Raw genomic sequence first — 17973 nt, forward strand, 5'->3', positions numbered from 1 at the left:
GCCCCTTCAAGATAGGAATCTATCTTAATTTAGTTTTGTGTCTTCCTAGAATTCATCCCCTCCAGATGTTTTTAAGTCTGTTTGGCTCATGAATAAATCAATTAAGTTTTTCCTCCTGAAGCGTCTTTGCATAGAGACTGGGAAGTGGCGGTTCTAGTCCTGATTCTGGTCACTAACTCGAGTCTCAGTTTCCCCAGCTGTCAAGTGACAGGCTAGGTTCTGTGAAGCCCAACTCAGACCTCTACCAGGCAGTTTGCTAGGCTGAGCTCTTTAGGACTACTTCCAGGGAGCAGTTCCCTCCTCCTCCAAAAAAGGCCCCGGGACCCAGGGGTGAGAAATCAGGAAGTAGGGAAAAGGGGTGTCAGGCTCCCAAAGGGATCAGCGACGGCTGCCTTCCAAGGAGCAACAGGTTGGTGCCTCAGCAGGGTCCCGGGGGGCGCGCCTATGCGCGTGTACGCCAGTGCCTGGGTCCGTGTCCGGAGGGGCGGGGGGCTGGCTCGCGGCCCGGGGAGGCAGTGCGCGCGGCCGTCGGAGTGTGCGCAGCCGGGCCTGGCTCCCCAGCGTCCCCGGCGGCGGCGGCGGCGGCGGCTGCGGCTGCGGGCCGGGGCCGGGGCCGGGGCGAGCAGGAAGCGGCACTGAGCGGTGTAGCGCGGCCTCCGAGCCGGGCCCCAGCGGGCAGGGCCGGGTCGGGCCGCGGCATGGGGAGGCCGGGGCCTAGGCCCGGGGCGGCCCTTACGCGGCCAAGCAGATGCTGGGCGGCCGGGCACCCTGGTTGGGAGTGGGCGGCCCGCCCGCCAGCCGGCCTGCTTCCCTGCTGTCCTTTCGCTTCCCTCCTCCCGCTCGACGTCCCTCCCCGCCGGGCCGCCCCAGCCAGGGCCCGCCGCCCGTCCGGCTCCCGCCCCCGCTCCGCCCCCGGAGCCGCAGCCCCGCCCGCCACCGCCGTCGCCATGTTGTGGCTCCCGCTGCCGGCGCTGGGGACTTAGTGAGCGGCCGAGCCTGGGCCTGACGCCGCCGCTGTCGCCGCCGCCGCTGCCCGGGTAAGTGGCCGCGAGCCCAGGGACTAGGCGTAGGGAGGGGGAGAAGAGCACGCCACCACCGTCACCACCGCCCCCGGCCCGGCCTCTCTAGGGAGCCAGCCGAGGCGCGTCGCTCCTCTGCGCCGCGGCCCGCCCCACCAGGCGCACCTACCCGTCTCGGCCGCCTTCCTCGTAGGCGGGCCGGGCATCTACTTCCCGCCCCGCTGAGCCCCCGAGCTCCCGCGCCTTGCCGGGGGAGGAAGCTGCTGTCTCCGGGGGCATGCTCGGCGACCTGCTTATACCCTCGACCGCACGTAGCCCCTGCGGTCACCCCGCGGGCGGCACAGAACGCCGGCACACCGACCCTGCCCACCTGGACCCCTCGGGGCCCCCTGGAGGGCTTGCAGAAGGCAGAGCACATCTGGGGCAGGCGGGCATAGGGGGGCCCAGAGAGGTGCACAGGCCTGCTGGGCGGGGAGGAAGTCTCTTATCCTGGGACTCTTCCTGCCAGACCTGGTATAGACAGACATATCACTCTTAGGGGGACTTCGGAAAAGGCAAAGCTGTATCAGGTAAATCACATCCTGGTCCCAGATGCCAGTGCTGCCCAGATCCGGGTGGGCCTAGATGTGGGGAAGTGAGTGAGTGTGTGTGTAAGTGTGGGAGGAACGATGCCGGCATGTCTGTCTGTCCGTCTGACCGACCATCTGTCAGGGCACTCTTTTACTTTGGCGTGTAGGCTGCACACCCGGCTGAGCTGACAGAGGTCAGTCATCGAGGATAAGGAAGGCTCCTCTTCACACACGGATTTGGCCATTTCTGGGGCTGCTTTGGAAGGTTGGTACAATTCTTAGGGAGGCCAGAGGGGGCACCAGAATTCTGGACAAAAAGGAAACCATCACCAACTACCTAGAGAAGGGAACCATCCGTCCCCTCATAGGGCCAGGCCTGAAGGCCCTATGATTTTGGCCCCATTTGCCTTCACTTACATTTTGGACTCATGTGGGGTCAGAATTGTTTAATTCATTAAGTAGATGTGTTTGGTGTGCTTGAGTTTTCTCTCAACCCTTTACCAACCTTTCACCAGAAAATAGGGGTTAGAGGTCATGGTTGCTTTGGTGGAGAGTCTGTGGAAGAGCACTGTGGCTAGGTATGACCACATTGGAGCCCTGAAGGTCTATAAGGACAAACTCATAGCATCTTGCATCGGAAGAGGTAAAATAGATGGTCACCTCATCTACTCTCTCTTGTGGATTGCTTCCACATTTGACTCTCCTTGGTAGATTTTCCATGTTCAGTGGTTTTTTTTTTTTGCTTGATCTGATTATTTGATTTGTTCTTGCCCCTTCCTAAGGTGAAAATGGGCTACAGGCACAGATTTGAAGGAGTGTACCATGACTGCTCATGTTTAGGAAATTATAGTATGTACTCTTTCTAGGAGCTAGTAGAAGGTAAGGCCCACTGACTTATAGCTGGGATTGAGCTGGGCAGGTGCAGTTCAGTGTTGAGAGGAGATATTTAGAGCTTAGAGAGCTTGGGTCTGTGGCTGAGTTAGTTTAAGGGGGCTATCCAGTTCTATAAGCATAGGAAATCTTAGGGGAGATCTTAGGTTTTGTGGGGGTGTTTTTCTTTTCTTTTTCCCCCCACACATTGGGAACTAAGTCTCCAGGGGATGGGAAGAAATGACTGGAGTATGCATTTGCTAAAGGTTTGGTAGTAAAAGATATTGAACTTTATTATAATAAATTTAACAAAAACATTTATTTAGAGGTTGTTGTATGCAAAACTTTTTAAGATTCAGTTGATGGAAATAGTTGAAATTCTTGGATTTGGACTGTGATTAGGGTGGTGAATCATAATTGAAGGACGACCTAACTAAATCTCCAGAGGCTTGTTAGGATAAAATTGACAGCTAAGTGATTTATTTTGACCATAGTAACTCCTTTTTTATGATTCTGTATATATTTCTGTTACACTACTCTATCCTGGTTCTGCTACCTGTCCAAGTGACCCTTTCCAATTTCTTTTGCTGGATCTTTGTCCATTATGTCCACTCACAGTAGGTGTCCCCTGGCCTTTGCCCTGGGACCTACTCCTTTTTTCCTTTTATACTATTTTTCTTGGTGATCTCATTAGCTTCAGGGGATTCAATTTTTATCACTATGCTGATGATTTTCAAATTACATATCCATAGCTAGCCTCCCTCCTAACCTCTAGGATCATTATACCTTAAACTTTCTTTTTATTGAACATATAGAATTGGATTCTTATAGAATCTTAAGCTTTAATATATCCAAAATGGAACTCTTCCTCCATACCCTCCTTTCCATCTCTTCTCAACTTCTTTTTTATTGTCAAGGACAATATCATCCTATCAGTCACCAGGATCACAACCCAAATGTCATCCTAATCCTCTTTCACCTACTTCCCTTCTCTACCTTTCCTCCCATATAATCTATTGATTTTACCCTTGTAACTTTTCTACTATATATGCTCCTTTCCTCCGAATACAACCTCTCTGGCTCATGACTTCATCACCTCATAACTAGACTATTGGAATAACCTTTTGGTTGATTTTCCTGTCTCTAGTCTCTCCAGTCAGTAAGTAAACATTTATAAGTGTCTATTGTGTGCTAGGCATTGTGCTCAGAGGTGGATATAGAAAGGCAAAAGATAACCCTTCCTCTTGAGGTGCTCATAATCTAATGCCCAAATAGCTCTGTATAAAAGATATGGGGATACCTCAGAGATACATTTGGTTCCAGCCCACTGCAACAAAGTGAGTATTGCAGGAAAGAGAGTGACACATTTTTAAAATTTCCCAGTATAAAAGTTTTATTTACACTATACTATAGTTTGTTAGGTGTGAAATAGTATTTTGTTTATAAAAACAGTGTACATAACTAGATTTTCAAATACATTATTGCTAAGAAATGCTAACCTTTATTTAAGCCTTCAGTGAGTCATAATCTTTTTTCTGGTGGAGAGTCTTGCCTTGATGTTGATGGCTATTGTGAGTGATCAGGGTAGTGGTTAATAAAGGTTGGGGTGCCTGGCAATTTTGTAAAATAAGAAAATAATGAAGTTTGCTTTACTCCTTTCACTTGACTCTTAGAGACCATTGCAGGGTTATTAATTGGACTAATTTGAATATTGTTATGTCTGAGGAAGGAGGGAAGAGAGAGGAGAGGCCAGTTGGTGAAGAAGTCAGAACACACAACATGTAATGATTAAGTTCACCATTTTATGTGTGAGGTTGGTGGTACCCCAAAACAATAGTAACATCGAAGATCACTGATCACCATAAGAGATATAATAATGAAATATTATTACCCAATGTGACAGAGACAGGATGTGAGCACATGGTGTGAGAAAAATGGCACTAGGACTTGCTACTAGACACAGGGTTGCCACAAATCTTCAATTTGCTAAAAACAAACAAAATAAACTGAAATTATCTGCAAAGCACAACAAAAGGAGGTATGCCTGTAATACACATACTAAAGTAGAGATAATCAACAGAGTGGAGGCACTGAACATTAAATGTTGTTCCAATTAAAGAGCAAGTGTGACCATACCACCACCCTATTTAATCAGCTCCAGGAGCTCCTCACCTTCAAGATCTAATAGAAAAATCCTCTGTTTGGTGTTCAAAACCCTTTATAACCTGGCTCCTTCTTGACATTCTAGTCTTACACTTTAATCCCCCTTCTACTCCCAGTAGTCTTTCATCCAGTGACACTGGCTTTGCTGTTCCTTCCTTAAGATATTCTATCCCCTGGCACCATGTTTTCGCCAACTATTCCCTGTGCCTGGAATTCCTTACTTTCTCCTAAGTTCTCAGCTAAAATTACACCTTCTATAAGATGCTTTTTCTGATTTCCTTAATACTAGTGCCTTCTCTCTGTGATTATCTCCAATTTTCCTGTATATATTTTGTTTGGGAATAGTTGTTTTCCCTATCAGACCCTGGCTCCTTGGAGGCAGGGACTTCCTTTTGCCTTTTTTTTGTGCCACCAGACTTGGCCATGGTTCTGAAGGAGATTAGAGATAAAGATAAGTCCAAGGATCTAGATATCTTCATTCCTCATCCCTTCTCCTTTTCATATACTGAGCTGTAATGATGTCTTTGGGACTGAAATGTTGTTAATCTGTCATTTTTGAAGAGGACCAATGACATCATGAGAGGGAGTTGGATTTAAGTGAGGCCTGCCTGGCCATATGGTTTTACTGGAGTCTAGCTACAGCTTCTTGGAGCCACAGGTGAGTGTTGGATAACAGGTAGATACCAAAGGTGGATAAGCAGTCCTGAAAAGGGTTTGGAGTTCTCACACCAGAGGTGCTGATCCTCTCTGAACACCCACACACCTCAAGATTGAAATAGGCGAATGAATGGTTAAGTGGTTTTTAATACATATGTTGTTGAAGAAGTTGTTTGGAGGTCAGTGACCTTGGGCACAATAGAGAAAACATTAGTTTAGAACAGGTAGCTTTATAAAGAAATCCTTTAAAGATTTGTGTTCTACTGATTGCAGAAGCACCACTCTTCCTTCCATGCCTTAGTGCATTATAGACTACAACTCAGACATAATTTGCCATGACCAGAATAAATTACTGGGCAGGGAAATGTCTGGTAATAAACTATTCCCTTTAGCTAGACTGATCCTCAGTTGACAGTTCCTTACAAGGTCTATATTGGAAGCCTTTCCAGTTTGGTAACACTTGGCACAGTTTCAGGTCTGTTAGCATGATGATTTATTTCTCACTGTGGTGTGTAAGTGTACCCAGGTTCTCATAACACGAAATAAGCACAATAATCTTTTGTTGTATATATAAAATAATATTTGATAAATTTTTGAAATAGTATTTTATATGACAAATTTATATATGCCATATGTATGATTACATATACAAAATACATTTGTTAAATATATCAAATAGATATTTTATAAATTAGCATAAAATATTTTCTTTTTGGAGAGAGTAAAGGACTTTAATCTGTTGCATGTGTATATATTTGTATGAGTATGCATGTATGCAAGTAAAAAACCACAAATAGCAGTCAGGTTAGAGGAGTACAATTCAGTATTAACTTGTCTATCACACTTGGGCTTATGAGTCTCTTAGTTTTAAAGAGGGAGGCAACTCATTGTCATTTGGATGTCAGTTGCCTGGGTCTTAAATAAAAGAAGAGTTTACTGGTCTAAGACAAGCTGAGAATAAGAATGCCCCTGACCTCTACAGGTCATGTAGTTTTCTCTGTGATTCCTTGATTGGTGACTAATTAGGAAGGATACTTTAGGTTACTTTAGTGTTACCAATTTATAATGCTATATTTACTTGGCATCTGAATAGTCTTGGACTACTCAAGACTTTTCAACTAGGGTGTGGATATAAGGCCAAAGTTTTTTTCTGGACCAATTAAGTGAATCTGGGATCCTTTTTCCTTTTCTTAGTTTGTTGCAGAATATTTAGCATCCAACATATCTCTATTATGGCTGAAGGTATGCCCTTAGAAAAAAATCTTTTTTTTTTTCAGTTGACCTTAATTACTGCCAAAAGGCATAAGAAATTTAAGAGATGGGATAGTTGCTGTGGATGTTCATTATCAGCTGTAAACCAGTCTCTCTAAGATGCATCCTAAGTCATGGGAGCATTGCTGAATTGGAATATCTTTAAAGAAGAAAAGAAAAAAGAGAAAGAAGAAAAAAGAAAAGGAAAAGGATAGTTTGAAGTGCCTTAGCTCATGTTAAGACATATTAGTTCAAAGTCTTTTGGAGTTTTGTTAGGGATGGCCCACAGCTATCTCTGGATTAGGGATTCTCTGCATCTTGCCGTATATATCTTCCAGACTCTTAACTGAACTGGGTTGGTCATAAAAGTTGCTTCATTACCTAAATACAACATTAAGGCTTTATAAATCTTTGAGCCCTAAAAATAAGTGTGATTAATATAAATCATTCTTAATTAGAAGTCTTAATTATTTAAAAATCACTCACAGCATGGCTACTTGGAACTGCTACTCATCAGTCAGTTCATCAGTTATTTATTAAGTCCTTCCTATATATAGATGACCAACTTTGTGCTAGTAGATACTGGAAAAAAGAAGTGTATAAGATGAGAGGTCTTGCTATAAAGGGCCTTATTTGGGGAAACAAAATTAACTTTCAGAAACTAGAGGGCAGCTAAGTGTTAAACTGGGGTTTTCTTTATTTTCTCACTCCTTTAGAGGGGTGTGTGTATTGTAGTAGTAGTAGTGTTAGCAGTAGTAGTAGCAGTAGAGGATGGGCAGGGAGTGGGATGGTGGTTGTAGTAGCCACTTACCCACAAATTTATACCTGATTACCCCACCACCAAACCCCTCCTTTTACTCTTTAGCTTTTAAGGTGAGATTCAGCTTCCCTAGATTATGTTTCTCCTTTCTACTCTGGCATAGTGTTGTGATCCTACTGTTCCCTTGTCTCCAAAAAGGATTTGTAGCTCTTTCAGACAACGCAGAAACTCACTCCCAAGAATTAGTTACTAGCCAACTAAAGGCATGCTTTAGATTCAGGATAGACCCTTCTTATGTTTGTTTTGGTGGCAATAGGGGAAGTGGCAGGAGGGAGGAAAACAGCTTTAATTGGGGGAGGTTGGGAAGTACCAAAGACAAACTTTTACCTATTTAATATTTTTGTCTAGACTGGACCATCTTATTTCGAAAATACGTTTTGTTGCCGACTTCTGCCAAATTGTGATACTAATTATAAGTTCTAAGAGGCTCTTTACTGATGTGAGGTGAGCAACAGGTCAGTTTGAGGAAAAAAGTAGAACTTTGTGATATGGTATTCCCTCAGTTCTATTATTTTTAATGCCTGACTAGAACTTTTCTGTGTATAAGCTGCTTAAAGTAGTTTTCTTGAAAATACTAAGCAGTGTTTATTGATGGAATCTGTTGTTTAGCATAGCACCAAAAAAGTGTAACATTCTGATCTCTTTCAAACAAAGTAACATTCTGTAGTAAGTAACCTAAATTAGAGAAACTTGTTTTTAAAGCTTGCAATGAATTTTTTTCCTATTTTATGAGTGACTTTGTATAATTCTCAGTACCATCTGGAAGTCTTTGAACAGAGCCATACTAGGTCTTATACCTGAGATCCATTGCTTGAGATCACTTTAGGAAATGTTACCCTTTTTTATCTATAATGGAATAAAATTCTTTCTTAATTACACACCAATTTGTAATTTGATTTACTAACAACTATTTTCTACAATGATTACTGTCAAATTATCTTGATTCTAAAAGGAGTTTTGCCAAGACAATTGGAAAAATTAGTCAGCAACTTTTTTTAGGATGCTTTGCCTAGTATCTCTTTGAATCTTTGTATCTGATTGAAAGGAGAGAAATATTCTAATGCTCCTAAAAGTCTGGGGGGAGCTGAGTTTTCTGGAATCTTAGAGGAAAGCTGGAATGATTTAGTCCTATGTCTTATTTGCCTAGGAGCTGGGCATAAAGAGACTCATTGAAGCTTCTACAATGGACCCCAAGTTTCTGTGCTGCTACTGCCCTGCTACGAGTGACTTGAGATTTTCCTTTCCTGTTGTTTTGAAAAATATAAGATATATGGAGGCTTTTAAACTCTCTGACTTCTTTAGCAGCACAGGAGAAGTGAGAGAGTAAAGAGAGAATAGTTTCCATAGTAAGTGGTAGGGGAGAGTGAAAATTCAGGGAGAGGGAAGTCAGTGAGAAGGTGGCTAACTTCCCTTCCTTTTCTTGATCTTGGGGAAGGGATTATGTCCAATGTAGTGTTTCCTTTCGTGCTGTGGATGTCTTCCCTTAATCCTCCTGTGCTAACCCTGACCTTGGGAAGGATGTTGTATCTGCTGTAGTTTGTATTAAGTGGACCACCTTCTTGATTTTATCATGCTTTTCTTAATTAAACTACTTTGCTTATTATGAATGAAAAGAAAAGGGCTAAAGCAGTCAATAAATATATGTTGAATGTTACTTTAATTTTGTACTATTAGATTCTATGGGGGAAACATGGAATGGTTTTTTTTTTAAAAAGGAGCTCACATATATACTAACTAACAAATATACTAAGAACTTAATACTCACATGATGTTTGGAGGATGTATGTGTGTAATGAATGTCTGCATGTGAGCAGACGTTGGGAAGAAGCCTTGGGAAGATCACTGGTGCATATTTGAACCCTGGAATAGAAGTATAATCTCAACTGCTCAAATCTAAGGTCCTTACGTTTATTTATTTATAGGCTAAGGGTTATTTAATAGGAAGAGTTTGTTTAAAAGGGTTGAGTTGGCAATCTGGGAATGGGCTAATTCTGTCTTTGGGAAGTCACATAACCTATCTGAATCTCAGTTTTCTCTTTAGCTGTAAAGCAGGAGGGTTGAACTAGATGACATTCAAGTCCAGGCTAGTTCAATGGAAAGGGAATTAAGGAATATGATTCAAATCCTAGACCTGCCATTTACTGCTATCTGTGAGACCATGGCAAATCCCTTAACTCCTGTAGGCCTCAGTTGCCTGTTCTGTAACTTGAGAGGATTGGACTAGATAGCATCTGAGATCCCTTCTGGCTTTTAAGTTTGTGGTCCTTTTATAGTTTTGAAATCTAGGATTTTCCTTAAGCTGGGCTTATGTAAGGGAGAAAATGGGGTTAATTTTAAAAGAGTTGGACTTGATTATTTAACAGTATGGTTGCCAGGAATTTAATTCCAAAGAGATTTTATTTACAATTTATTTACAAAATGTAGGAAGAGTGAAGTAAGAAATTGGAGAGAGGATAAGGTAAGATATCTAGCCTAAACACCAAGTAATTTACTCCGAGCCCCTGGATAGGGAGAGTTAGTTCTTAACCTGAGGGACCTCGGCCCTTGTAGCTGAGGCCTTGGGGATGCAGGGAATCTCTCTCAAGAGAATAGGTCTCTCCTGAGGTTAGTCTCTTCTGAATATCCAGCAGTTAAGAGCCAGCTTTTCACTCACCATGTGTCAGTCTAAAGGAACAGGGTCTCAGGTCCAGTTTGCAGATCCTTCTGCCCCTTTTCACCAGCCTCAACTCAAAGCATGAAGAATTGAACTCCTTTCAGGAAGTTGTCACTCCCTTTTAAAGACATTTTCTCTTGTGTCACTTCCTGTGCTTTCCCCTAATTCTATGTCTACCAAATCACAGTTGATGCTCTGTTCTAGGACTGCCCAGAAGGCAGTTAGTTGATTCTGATTCGTCACCTGCTATCTCACATGTGGGTCACAGACCTCCCCCACTCAAGTGTGAATGGAGTGTTTGCACCTTTGGTGATTAAATCTAAAATAGGCAGATCTTCATACTCAACTTTTATGTAGGTTATTTACACTGGGGATTAAAATCTAAAAATAGACCTGGGTTATAATTTAAATCTTCACTATCGGGGGAGAGTTTATTAATTTCATTTTCACAATCGGGAGAGTTAAATTTAATCTTCACACTTAGTAAGTAACAAAGATCAAACTTCATAGAGGTGTTCCATTGGTTTAAGAGACTCTTGTTACCCAAATTTGTCTTTTGAATATTGGAAAATGAATTACAAATTTGTTTCCCATTTGATTTTAGCTATATTTGATTTTTTAATGCAAAAAATTTAAAGTTTTATATTACCAAAATTGCCCAGTTTTATTATTTTTTTGATGCTGTCTATCCCGTGTTTGGTCATGAACTCGTCAATTATTATTTTTATTTTTTTATTTTTTATTTTTTATTTTTTAAATATTATTTTATTTGGTCGTTTTCATACATTATTCACTGGAAACAAAGATCATTTTCTTTTCCTCCCCTTCCCCCCACCTTTTCCTCTCCCATAGCCGACGCATGATTCCACTCGTTATCACATGTTTTCTTGACTCGAACCCATTTCCCTGTTGTTGGAATTTGCATTATAGTGTTCATTTAGAGTCTCTCCTCAGTCTTATCCCCTCCAACCCTGTAGTCAAGCAGTTGCTTTTCATCGGTGTTTTTACTCCCACAGTTTATCCTCTGCTTGTGGGTAGAATTTTTTAGATCCCTACAGATTGTTCAGGGACATTGCATTGATACTAATGGAGAAGTCCATCACCTTCGATTGTACCACAATGTATCAGTCTCTGTGTACAATTTTTTTTTGGTTCTGCTCCTCTCGCTCTGCATCACTTCCTGGAGGTTGTTCCAGTCTCCATGGAATTCCTCCAGTTCATTATTCCTTTTAGCACAATAGTATTCCATCACCAACATATACCACAATTTGTTCAGCCATTCTCCAATTCAAGGGCATCCCCTCATTTTCCAATTTTTGGCCACCACAAAGAACGCAGCTATGAATATTTTTGTACAAGTCTTTTTGTCCATTATCTCTTTGGGGTACAGACCCAGCAGTGCTATGGCTGGATCAAAGGGCAGACATTCTTTTGTCTCCCTTTGGGCATAGTTCCAAATTGCCCTCCAGAATGGTTGGATCAATTCACAACTCCATCAGCAATGAATTAATGTCCCTACTTTGCCACATCCCCTCCAGCATTCATTACTTTCCATAGCTGTCATGTTAGCCAATCTGCTAGGTGTGAGGTGATACCTCAGAGTTGTTTTGATTTGCATCTCTGATTATAAGAGATGTAGAGCACTTTTTCATGTGCTTATTAATAGTTTTGATTTCTTTGGCTGCGAACTGCCTGTTCATGTCCCTTGCCCATTTGTCAATTGGAGAATGGCTCGATTTTTTGTACAATTGATTTAATTCTTTATAAATTTGAGTAATTAGACCTTTGTCAGAGGATTTTGTTATGAAAATTGTTTCCCAATTTATTGCTACCCTTTTGATTTTGGTTACATTGGTTTTGTTTGTACAAAAACTTTTTAATTTGATGTAGTCCAGATTATTTATTTTGCATTTTGAAAGTCTTCTTAATTCTTGCTTGGTTTTGAAGTATTTCCCTTCCCAAAGGTCTGACATGTATACTATTCTGTGTTCGCCTAATTTTCTTATAGTTTCCTTCTTTATGTTCAAGTCATTCACCCATTTTGAATTTATCTTGGTGTAGGGTGTGAGGTGTTGATCTAAGCCTAATCTTTCCCACACTGTCCTCCAATTTTCCCAGCAGTTTTTATGAAATAGTGGATTTTTGTCCCAAAAGCTGGGATCTTTGGGTTTGTCATATACTGTCTTGCTGAGGTTGCTTGCCCCCAGTCTATTCCACTGATCCTCCTTTCTGTCTCTTAGCCAGTACCAAATTGTTTTGATGACCACTGCTTTGTAATATAGTCTGAGATCTGGGACTGCAAGACCCCCTTCCTTTGTATTTTTTTTTCATTATTTCCCTGGATATCCTTGATCTTTTGTTCTTCCAAATGAACTTTGTTATGGTTTTTTCTAAATCAGTAAAAAAAATTTTTGGAAGTTCCATGGGTATGGCACTAAATAGATATATGAGTTTGGGTAGGATGGTCATTTTTATTATATTGGCTCGTCCTACCCATGAGCAGTTAATGTTTTTCCAATTGCTCAAGTCTAGTTTTAGTTGTGTGGAAAGTGTTTTGTAGTTGTGTTCATATAGATCCTGTGTTTGTCTCGGGAGATAGATTCCTAAGTATTTTATTTTGTCTAGGGTAATTTTGAATGGGATTTCTCTTTCTAGTTCTTGCTGCTGAGCTGTGTTGGAATTATATAGAAAAGCTGATGACTTATGTGGGTTTATTTTGTATCCTGCAACTTTGCTAAAGTTGTTGATTATTTCGATTAGCTTTTTGGTTGAATCTCTAGGATTCTTTAAGTAGACCATCATGTCATCTGCAAAGAGCGATAATTTGGTCTCCTCCTTGCCTATTTTAATGCCTTCAATTTCTTTTTCTTCTCTAATTGCTACTGCTAGTGTTTCTAATACAATGTCAAATAATAGAGGTGATAATGGGCATCCTTGTTTCACTCCTGATCTTAATGGGAATGGATTTAGTTTATCCCCATTGCAGATGATATTAGCTGATGGTTTTAGATATATACTGTTTATTATTTTTAGGAATGACCCTTCTATTCCTATGCTTTCTAGTGTTTTTAGTAGGAATGGGTGTTGTATTTTATCAAAGGCTTTTTCTGCATCTATTGAGATAATCATGTGGTTCTTGTTGGTTTGCCTGTTGATGTGGTCAATTATGTGGATAGTTTTCCTAATATTGAACCAGCCCTGCATCCCTGGTATAAATCCTACTTGATCACGGTGGATGATCCTTCTGATCACTTGCTGGAGTCTTTTTGCTAGTATCCTATTTAAGATTTTTGCATCTATATTCATTAGGGAGATTGGTCCAAAATTTTCTTTCTCTGTTTTTGGCCTGCCTGGCTTTGGAATTAGTACCATGTTTGTGTCATAAAAGGAGTTTGGTAGAACTCCCTCTTTGCTTATTATGCCAAATAGTTTGTATAGTATTGGGATTAACTCTTCTCTGAATGTTTGATAGAATTCACTGGTGAATCTGTCAGGCCCTGGGGATTTTTTCTTAGGAAGTTCTTTGATGGCCTGTTGGATTTCTTTTTCTGATATGGGATTATTTAAGAAAACTATTTCTTCTTCTGTTAGTCTAGGCAATTTATATTTTTGTAAATATTCATCCATATCACCTAGGTTGGTATATTTATTGCCATATAGTTGGGCAAAGTAGTTTTTAATGATTGCCTTAATTTCCTCTTCATTGGAGGTGAGATCCCCCTTTTCATCCTTGATGTTGTTAATTTGCCTTTCTTCTTTCCTTTTTTTAATTAGATTAACCAGTACTTTGTCTATTTTGTCTGTTTTTTCAAAGTACCAGCTTCTAGTCTTGTTTATTAGCTCAATAGTTGTGTCACTTCAATTTTATTAATTTCTCCCTTAATTTTTAGGATCTCTAGTATGGTTTTCTTCTGGGGGTTTTTAATTTGTTCATTCTCAAGTTTTTTGATTTGCATTTCCAATTCCTTGATCTCTGTCCTCCCTAATTTGTTAATATATGCACTCGGGAAAATGAATTTTCCTCTAAGTACTGCCTTGGCTGCATCCCATAAGGTTTGAAAGGATGTTTCGCCGTTGTCATTTTCTTCAACAAAATTGTTAATTGTTTCTATGATTTCTTCTCTAACTATCCGATTTTGGAGTATCATGTTATTTAATTTCCAATTAATTTTTGATTTGGGTCTCCATGTACCCTTGCCGATCAATATTTTTATTGCCTTGTGATCTGAAAAGGCTGCAGTTATTATTTCTGCTTTTCTGCATTTAAGTGCCATATTTCTATGACCTAGTGTATGATCTATTTTTGTGAATGTGCCATGTGGTGCTGAAAAGAAGGTGTATTCTTTTTTGTCCCTATTTATTTTTCTCCATATGTCTATTAATTCTAATTTTTCTAAGATTTCATTCACCTCTTTTACCTCTTTCTTGTTTATTTTTTGGTTTGATTTATCTAAATTTGATAGTGGTTGGTTCAAGTCTCCTACTACTATGGTTTTACTGTCTATTTCCTCCTTCAATTCTCCTAGTTTCTCTATTAAAAATTTGGATGCTATATCATTTGGTGCATACATGTTGATTAGTGATATTTCCTCATTGTCTATACTTCCTTTTAGCAGAATATATTTACCTTCCCTATCCCTTTTGATCAGGTCTATTTGTGCTTTGGCTTTGTCAGATATCATGATTGCAATTCCTGCCTTCTTTCTGTCAGTTGAGGCCCAAAAGGTCTTACTCCAACCTTTAATTCTAACCTTGTGAGTGTCAACCTGTCTCATATTTGTTTCTTGAAGACAACATATGGTAGGGTTTGGGGTTCTAATCCAATCTGCTATTTGTCTACGTTTTATGGGTGAGTTCATCCCATTCACGTTCAAAGTTATGATTGTCATTTGTGGATTCGCTGGCATTTTGATATCTTCCCCTAGTTCTGACCTTTCTTCTTTAGCTTTCTCCTTTTGAACCAATGATTTACTTTAGGTCAGTCCCCCTAGTCCCCTCCCTTGAGATGCTTCCCTTTCTAGCCCCTCCATTTTTATGCTCCCTTCCCCTCCCCCCTCTCCTTCCCTCCCTTTTTATACTCCCTACCCCCTCCCCCTCCTTAATTTTCCTTTCTTTCTTGCCCTAATGGATAAGATAGAATTCAGGATCCCACTGGATCTAGATGTTCTTCCCTCACAGATTTGATTTCACTGAGAGTAAGGTTTAAGTAATTACACTTCACGCTCTCTTCCTCTCCTTCTCATATGAGAGTTCTTCCCCCCCCCCCTTCCCATGTGTATCTTTATATGGGAAAGATTATTCTATTGAGTCCCCCCCTATTTCTTGAAGTTAATCTTAGTATTATCGACGCTTCCCCTCTCCCTTTTCCTTTCTTTGCCCCCACTTTCCCCAAATCTTCTTAATGCTCCAATCTTTCCCTATGCATGTTTCTTCTAACTACTCTTATGATGCTACAATTTATGAGAGTTACACAAAACATTTTCTCCACATATTAATATATATAATTTGATGTAAATGTAGTCCTTATAGAAGAGAGTTTGACTTAAAGAAAAAGATAAGATTTATCTCCTTTTCCCTTTCTTTCATATTTACCATTTCATGTTTCTCTTGCTTTCTGTGCTTGGATATCAAACTTTCCACAGAGCTCTGGTCTTTTCTTAGCAAATGCTTGGAAATCTATTTTGTTGAATGACCATACTTTCCCCTGGAAGTATATAGTCAGTTTTGCTGGGTAGTTGATTCTTTGTTGGAGACCCAGCTCTCTTGCCTTTCTAAATATCGTGTTCCATGCTTTGCGGTCTCTTAGTGTGTTAGCCGCTAAGTCGTGTGTGATCCTTATGGGAGCCCCCTTATATCTGAAGCTCCTCTTCTTGGCTTCTTGTAGGATTTTCTCCTTTTCTTGGAAGCTCTTGAATTTGGCAATTACATTCCTAGGGGTTGTTTCTTTTGGGGATTTAGTATAGAAGGTGTTCTATGAATCCTTTCTATTTCTATTTTGTCCCCTTGCTCCAGAACGTGAGGGCAATTTTCTTTTATAATCTCCTGTAGAATAATATCGAGTTTATTGTTTATCTCTGGTTTTTCTGGGAGACCGATAATTCGGAGGTTTTCTCTTCTCCCTCTGTTTTCGAGATCTGTGACCTTCTCAGTGAGATATTTTATGTTTCCTTCTAATTCATTAATTTTTTGGGTTTGCTTTATTGATTCTTGCTCTTTTATCATCTCGCTTTCTTCAAGTTGCTTAATTCTGGTCGTTAGGGACTGGTTTTGCTTTTCAGCCTTGTCTGCCCTTCTATTGGATGCTTTGAGTTCTTTTTCCAATTGAGCAGTCTTATCTGTCAGACTGCTGATCTCTTTCTCCCATTTTTCTTTCCAGGTTTCCATCTTTTGGATAAGTTCCAGTTTGAGATCTTCCAGAGCTTGTTGATAGTTTCCATTTTGGGAGGCATGTTCTGATTTTTTTTTGGATTTCCTCCTCATTCTCCTCTTTTCCTTGGGTACTTCCACCATAAAAGTTTTCAATAGTCACTTTTTTCCCTTTCTTCCTGGAGGCTTGATTTTGGGCCATGTGAGCCATCCCTTTGGTGGTTTTATTCTCCTTTCCTTTTTGGTCTGGGGTCTGGGTTATATGGGCGGTTTTTCTGTGAATTTAGGTTGCTTCAGACTAGTTCTTCCCAGCCTCCGAGGTTTCTTAGAGAGTTGGGTCCCTGATCACAGCCACACTGCCCAGGTGTTCAGCTCCGCCCAGATAATCAGTGCGTGGTCCGCCCCTGGTGTTTAGCTCTGCGGAGATGTTCAGCACAGCCGCCTCAAGTACAGCTCCGCTGACCCCCGTAATCAGCGCCAGATTCTCCAGTGAAACCGCCCTGAGACGTTTTTTCCTGGCAGTCCCCAGATCTCAAGGACCCTGGAGTGCAGACAGAGACGTTCTCCACTCACTCGCTGTCCCGGTGAGTGCTCAGGTAGCTCACTATGGTTTGGTGGGGGAGGTGGGGTGGGGGAAGGGCGGCTCTGTGCAAGCTTTCCTCCTTCTTATTATAGTGTGGAAATGTTCAAGCCCCACGTACCTTCGCCTCTGTGGAGTACTGGGAGTACTGGGGTGTCCTTCTGTTCCTCCAAAGGTGATTTTTATGCTCCTTTGATGTAGTCTATTTCGTTCGGTGCCGGGGAGAGGAAGCATGTGGCGTCTAGATTGCAGCCATGATTACCCGGAAGTCGAACTCTTCAATTATTTATAGATCTAAAAGATAATTTCTTCCTTGCACCTCTAATTTATGATGTCATCCGTAAAGCCATGTATCCATATGGCACTTATCTTGGTATACTATGTGAAATGTTTGTCATCCCCTAACTTCTGCCAAACTACTTTCCAGTTTTTTTAGCAGTTTTTGCCAATAACCAAAGTGTTTGGGTTTATTGGACACCATACTTCTTTATGTTCTCTACCTAATCTGTTCTACTGATTGACCTCTCGATTTCTTAAACATTAATAAAATATTTTAATGATATTACTTGTTATTTAATTTGATATCTGTTATAGATCGACCCCTTTCCTTTCTAATTCTTTTCATCGTTTTTCCATTCTCGACCTTTTGTTCCTCTGCATAAATTTTGTTATTTTTCTCTTAGTTCCATGAACATAATCTTTTATTAGTTTGTTGTGGAATTGAGTAAACTAATTTTGGTAGTTTAATAATTTTTTATATTGGCTTTACTTTGAAACATTAATATTCAACAATTATTTTGATCTATGCTGTTATAAAGAATGTTTTTATAGTAGTTGATATTTCTGAATGCCTTATACTGCAACTTTGCTGAACTTATTATTTCAGTTAATTTTTTTTCCAATTTAAACATTATTTTATTTTGTCATTTTCAAATATTGTTCTTTGGAAATGAAGATCATTTTCTTTTCCTCTCCCCCTCCAGCCACCCTTCTCATAGCTGATGCACGATTACCCTGGGTATCAC

The 17973-nt window shown here is 40.6% G+C and overlaps 2 protein-coding genes across 5 annotated transcripts in view; one reads left to right on the plus strand and one right to left on the minus strand.

Moving 5' to 3' along the window:
• Positions 1 to 378: 378 nt before the first annotated feature.
• LOC107650766 (translation initiation factor IF-2-like) lies at positions 379 to 1298 on the minus strand. The gene is made up of 3 exons (XM_016428626.2): positions 1189 to 1298; positions 642 to 1122; positions 379 to 588 (listed from the first exon to the last, which is right to left on the minus strand). The coding sequence occupies exons 1-3, from the start codon at positions 1296 to 1298 to the stop codon at positions 379 to 381; spliced, it is 801 nt and encodes a 266-aa protein (XP_016284112.2).
• The window catches only part of ZNF592 (zinc finger protein 592), a 76567-nt gene continuing 59491 nt past the window's right edge, over positions 898 to 17973 (plus strand). Inside the window, exons 1-2 of one of the 4 annotated variants that reach the window (XM_016427759.2) lie at positions 900 to 1037; positions 1756 to 1853. The gene's annotated coding sequence lies outside the window, so the exon portion shown is untranslated. Of the gene's footprint in view, positions 1038 to 1211; positions 1589 to 1755; positions 1854 to 16331; positions 16953 to 17973 lie in introns of those variants that run through there. The other 3 variants (XM_007479221.3, XM_056805618.1, XM_056805626.1) reach the window with 3 other exon arrangements.

This window comes from Monodelphis domestica, chromosome 1 (genome assembly GCF_027887165.1).
Source record: "Monodelphis domestica isolate mMonDom1 chromosome 1, mMonDom1.pri, whole genome shotgun sequence".
NCBI lineage: Eukaryota > Metazoa > Chordata > Mammalia > Didelphimorphia > Didelphidae > Monodelphis > Monodelphis domestica.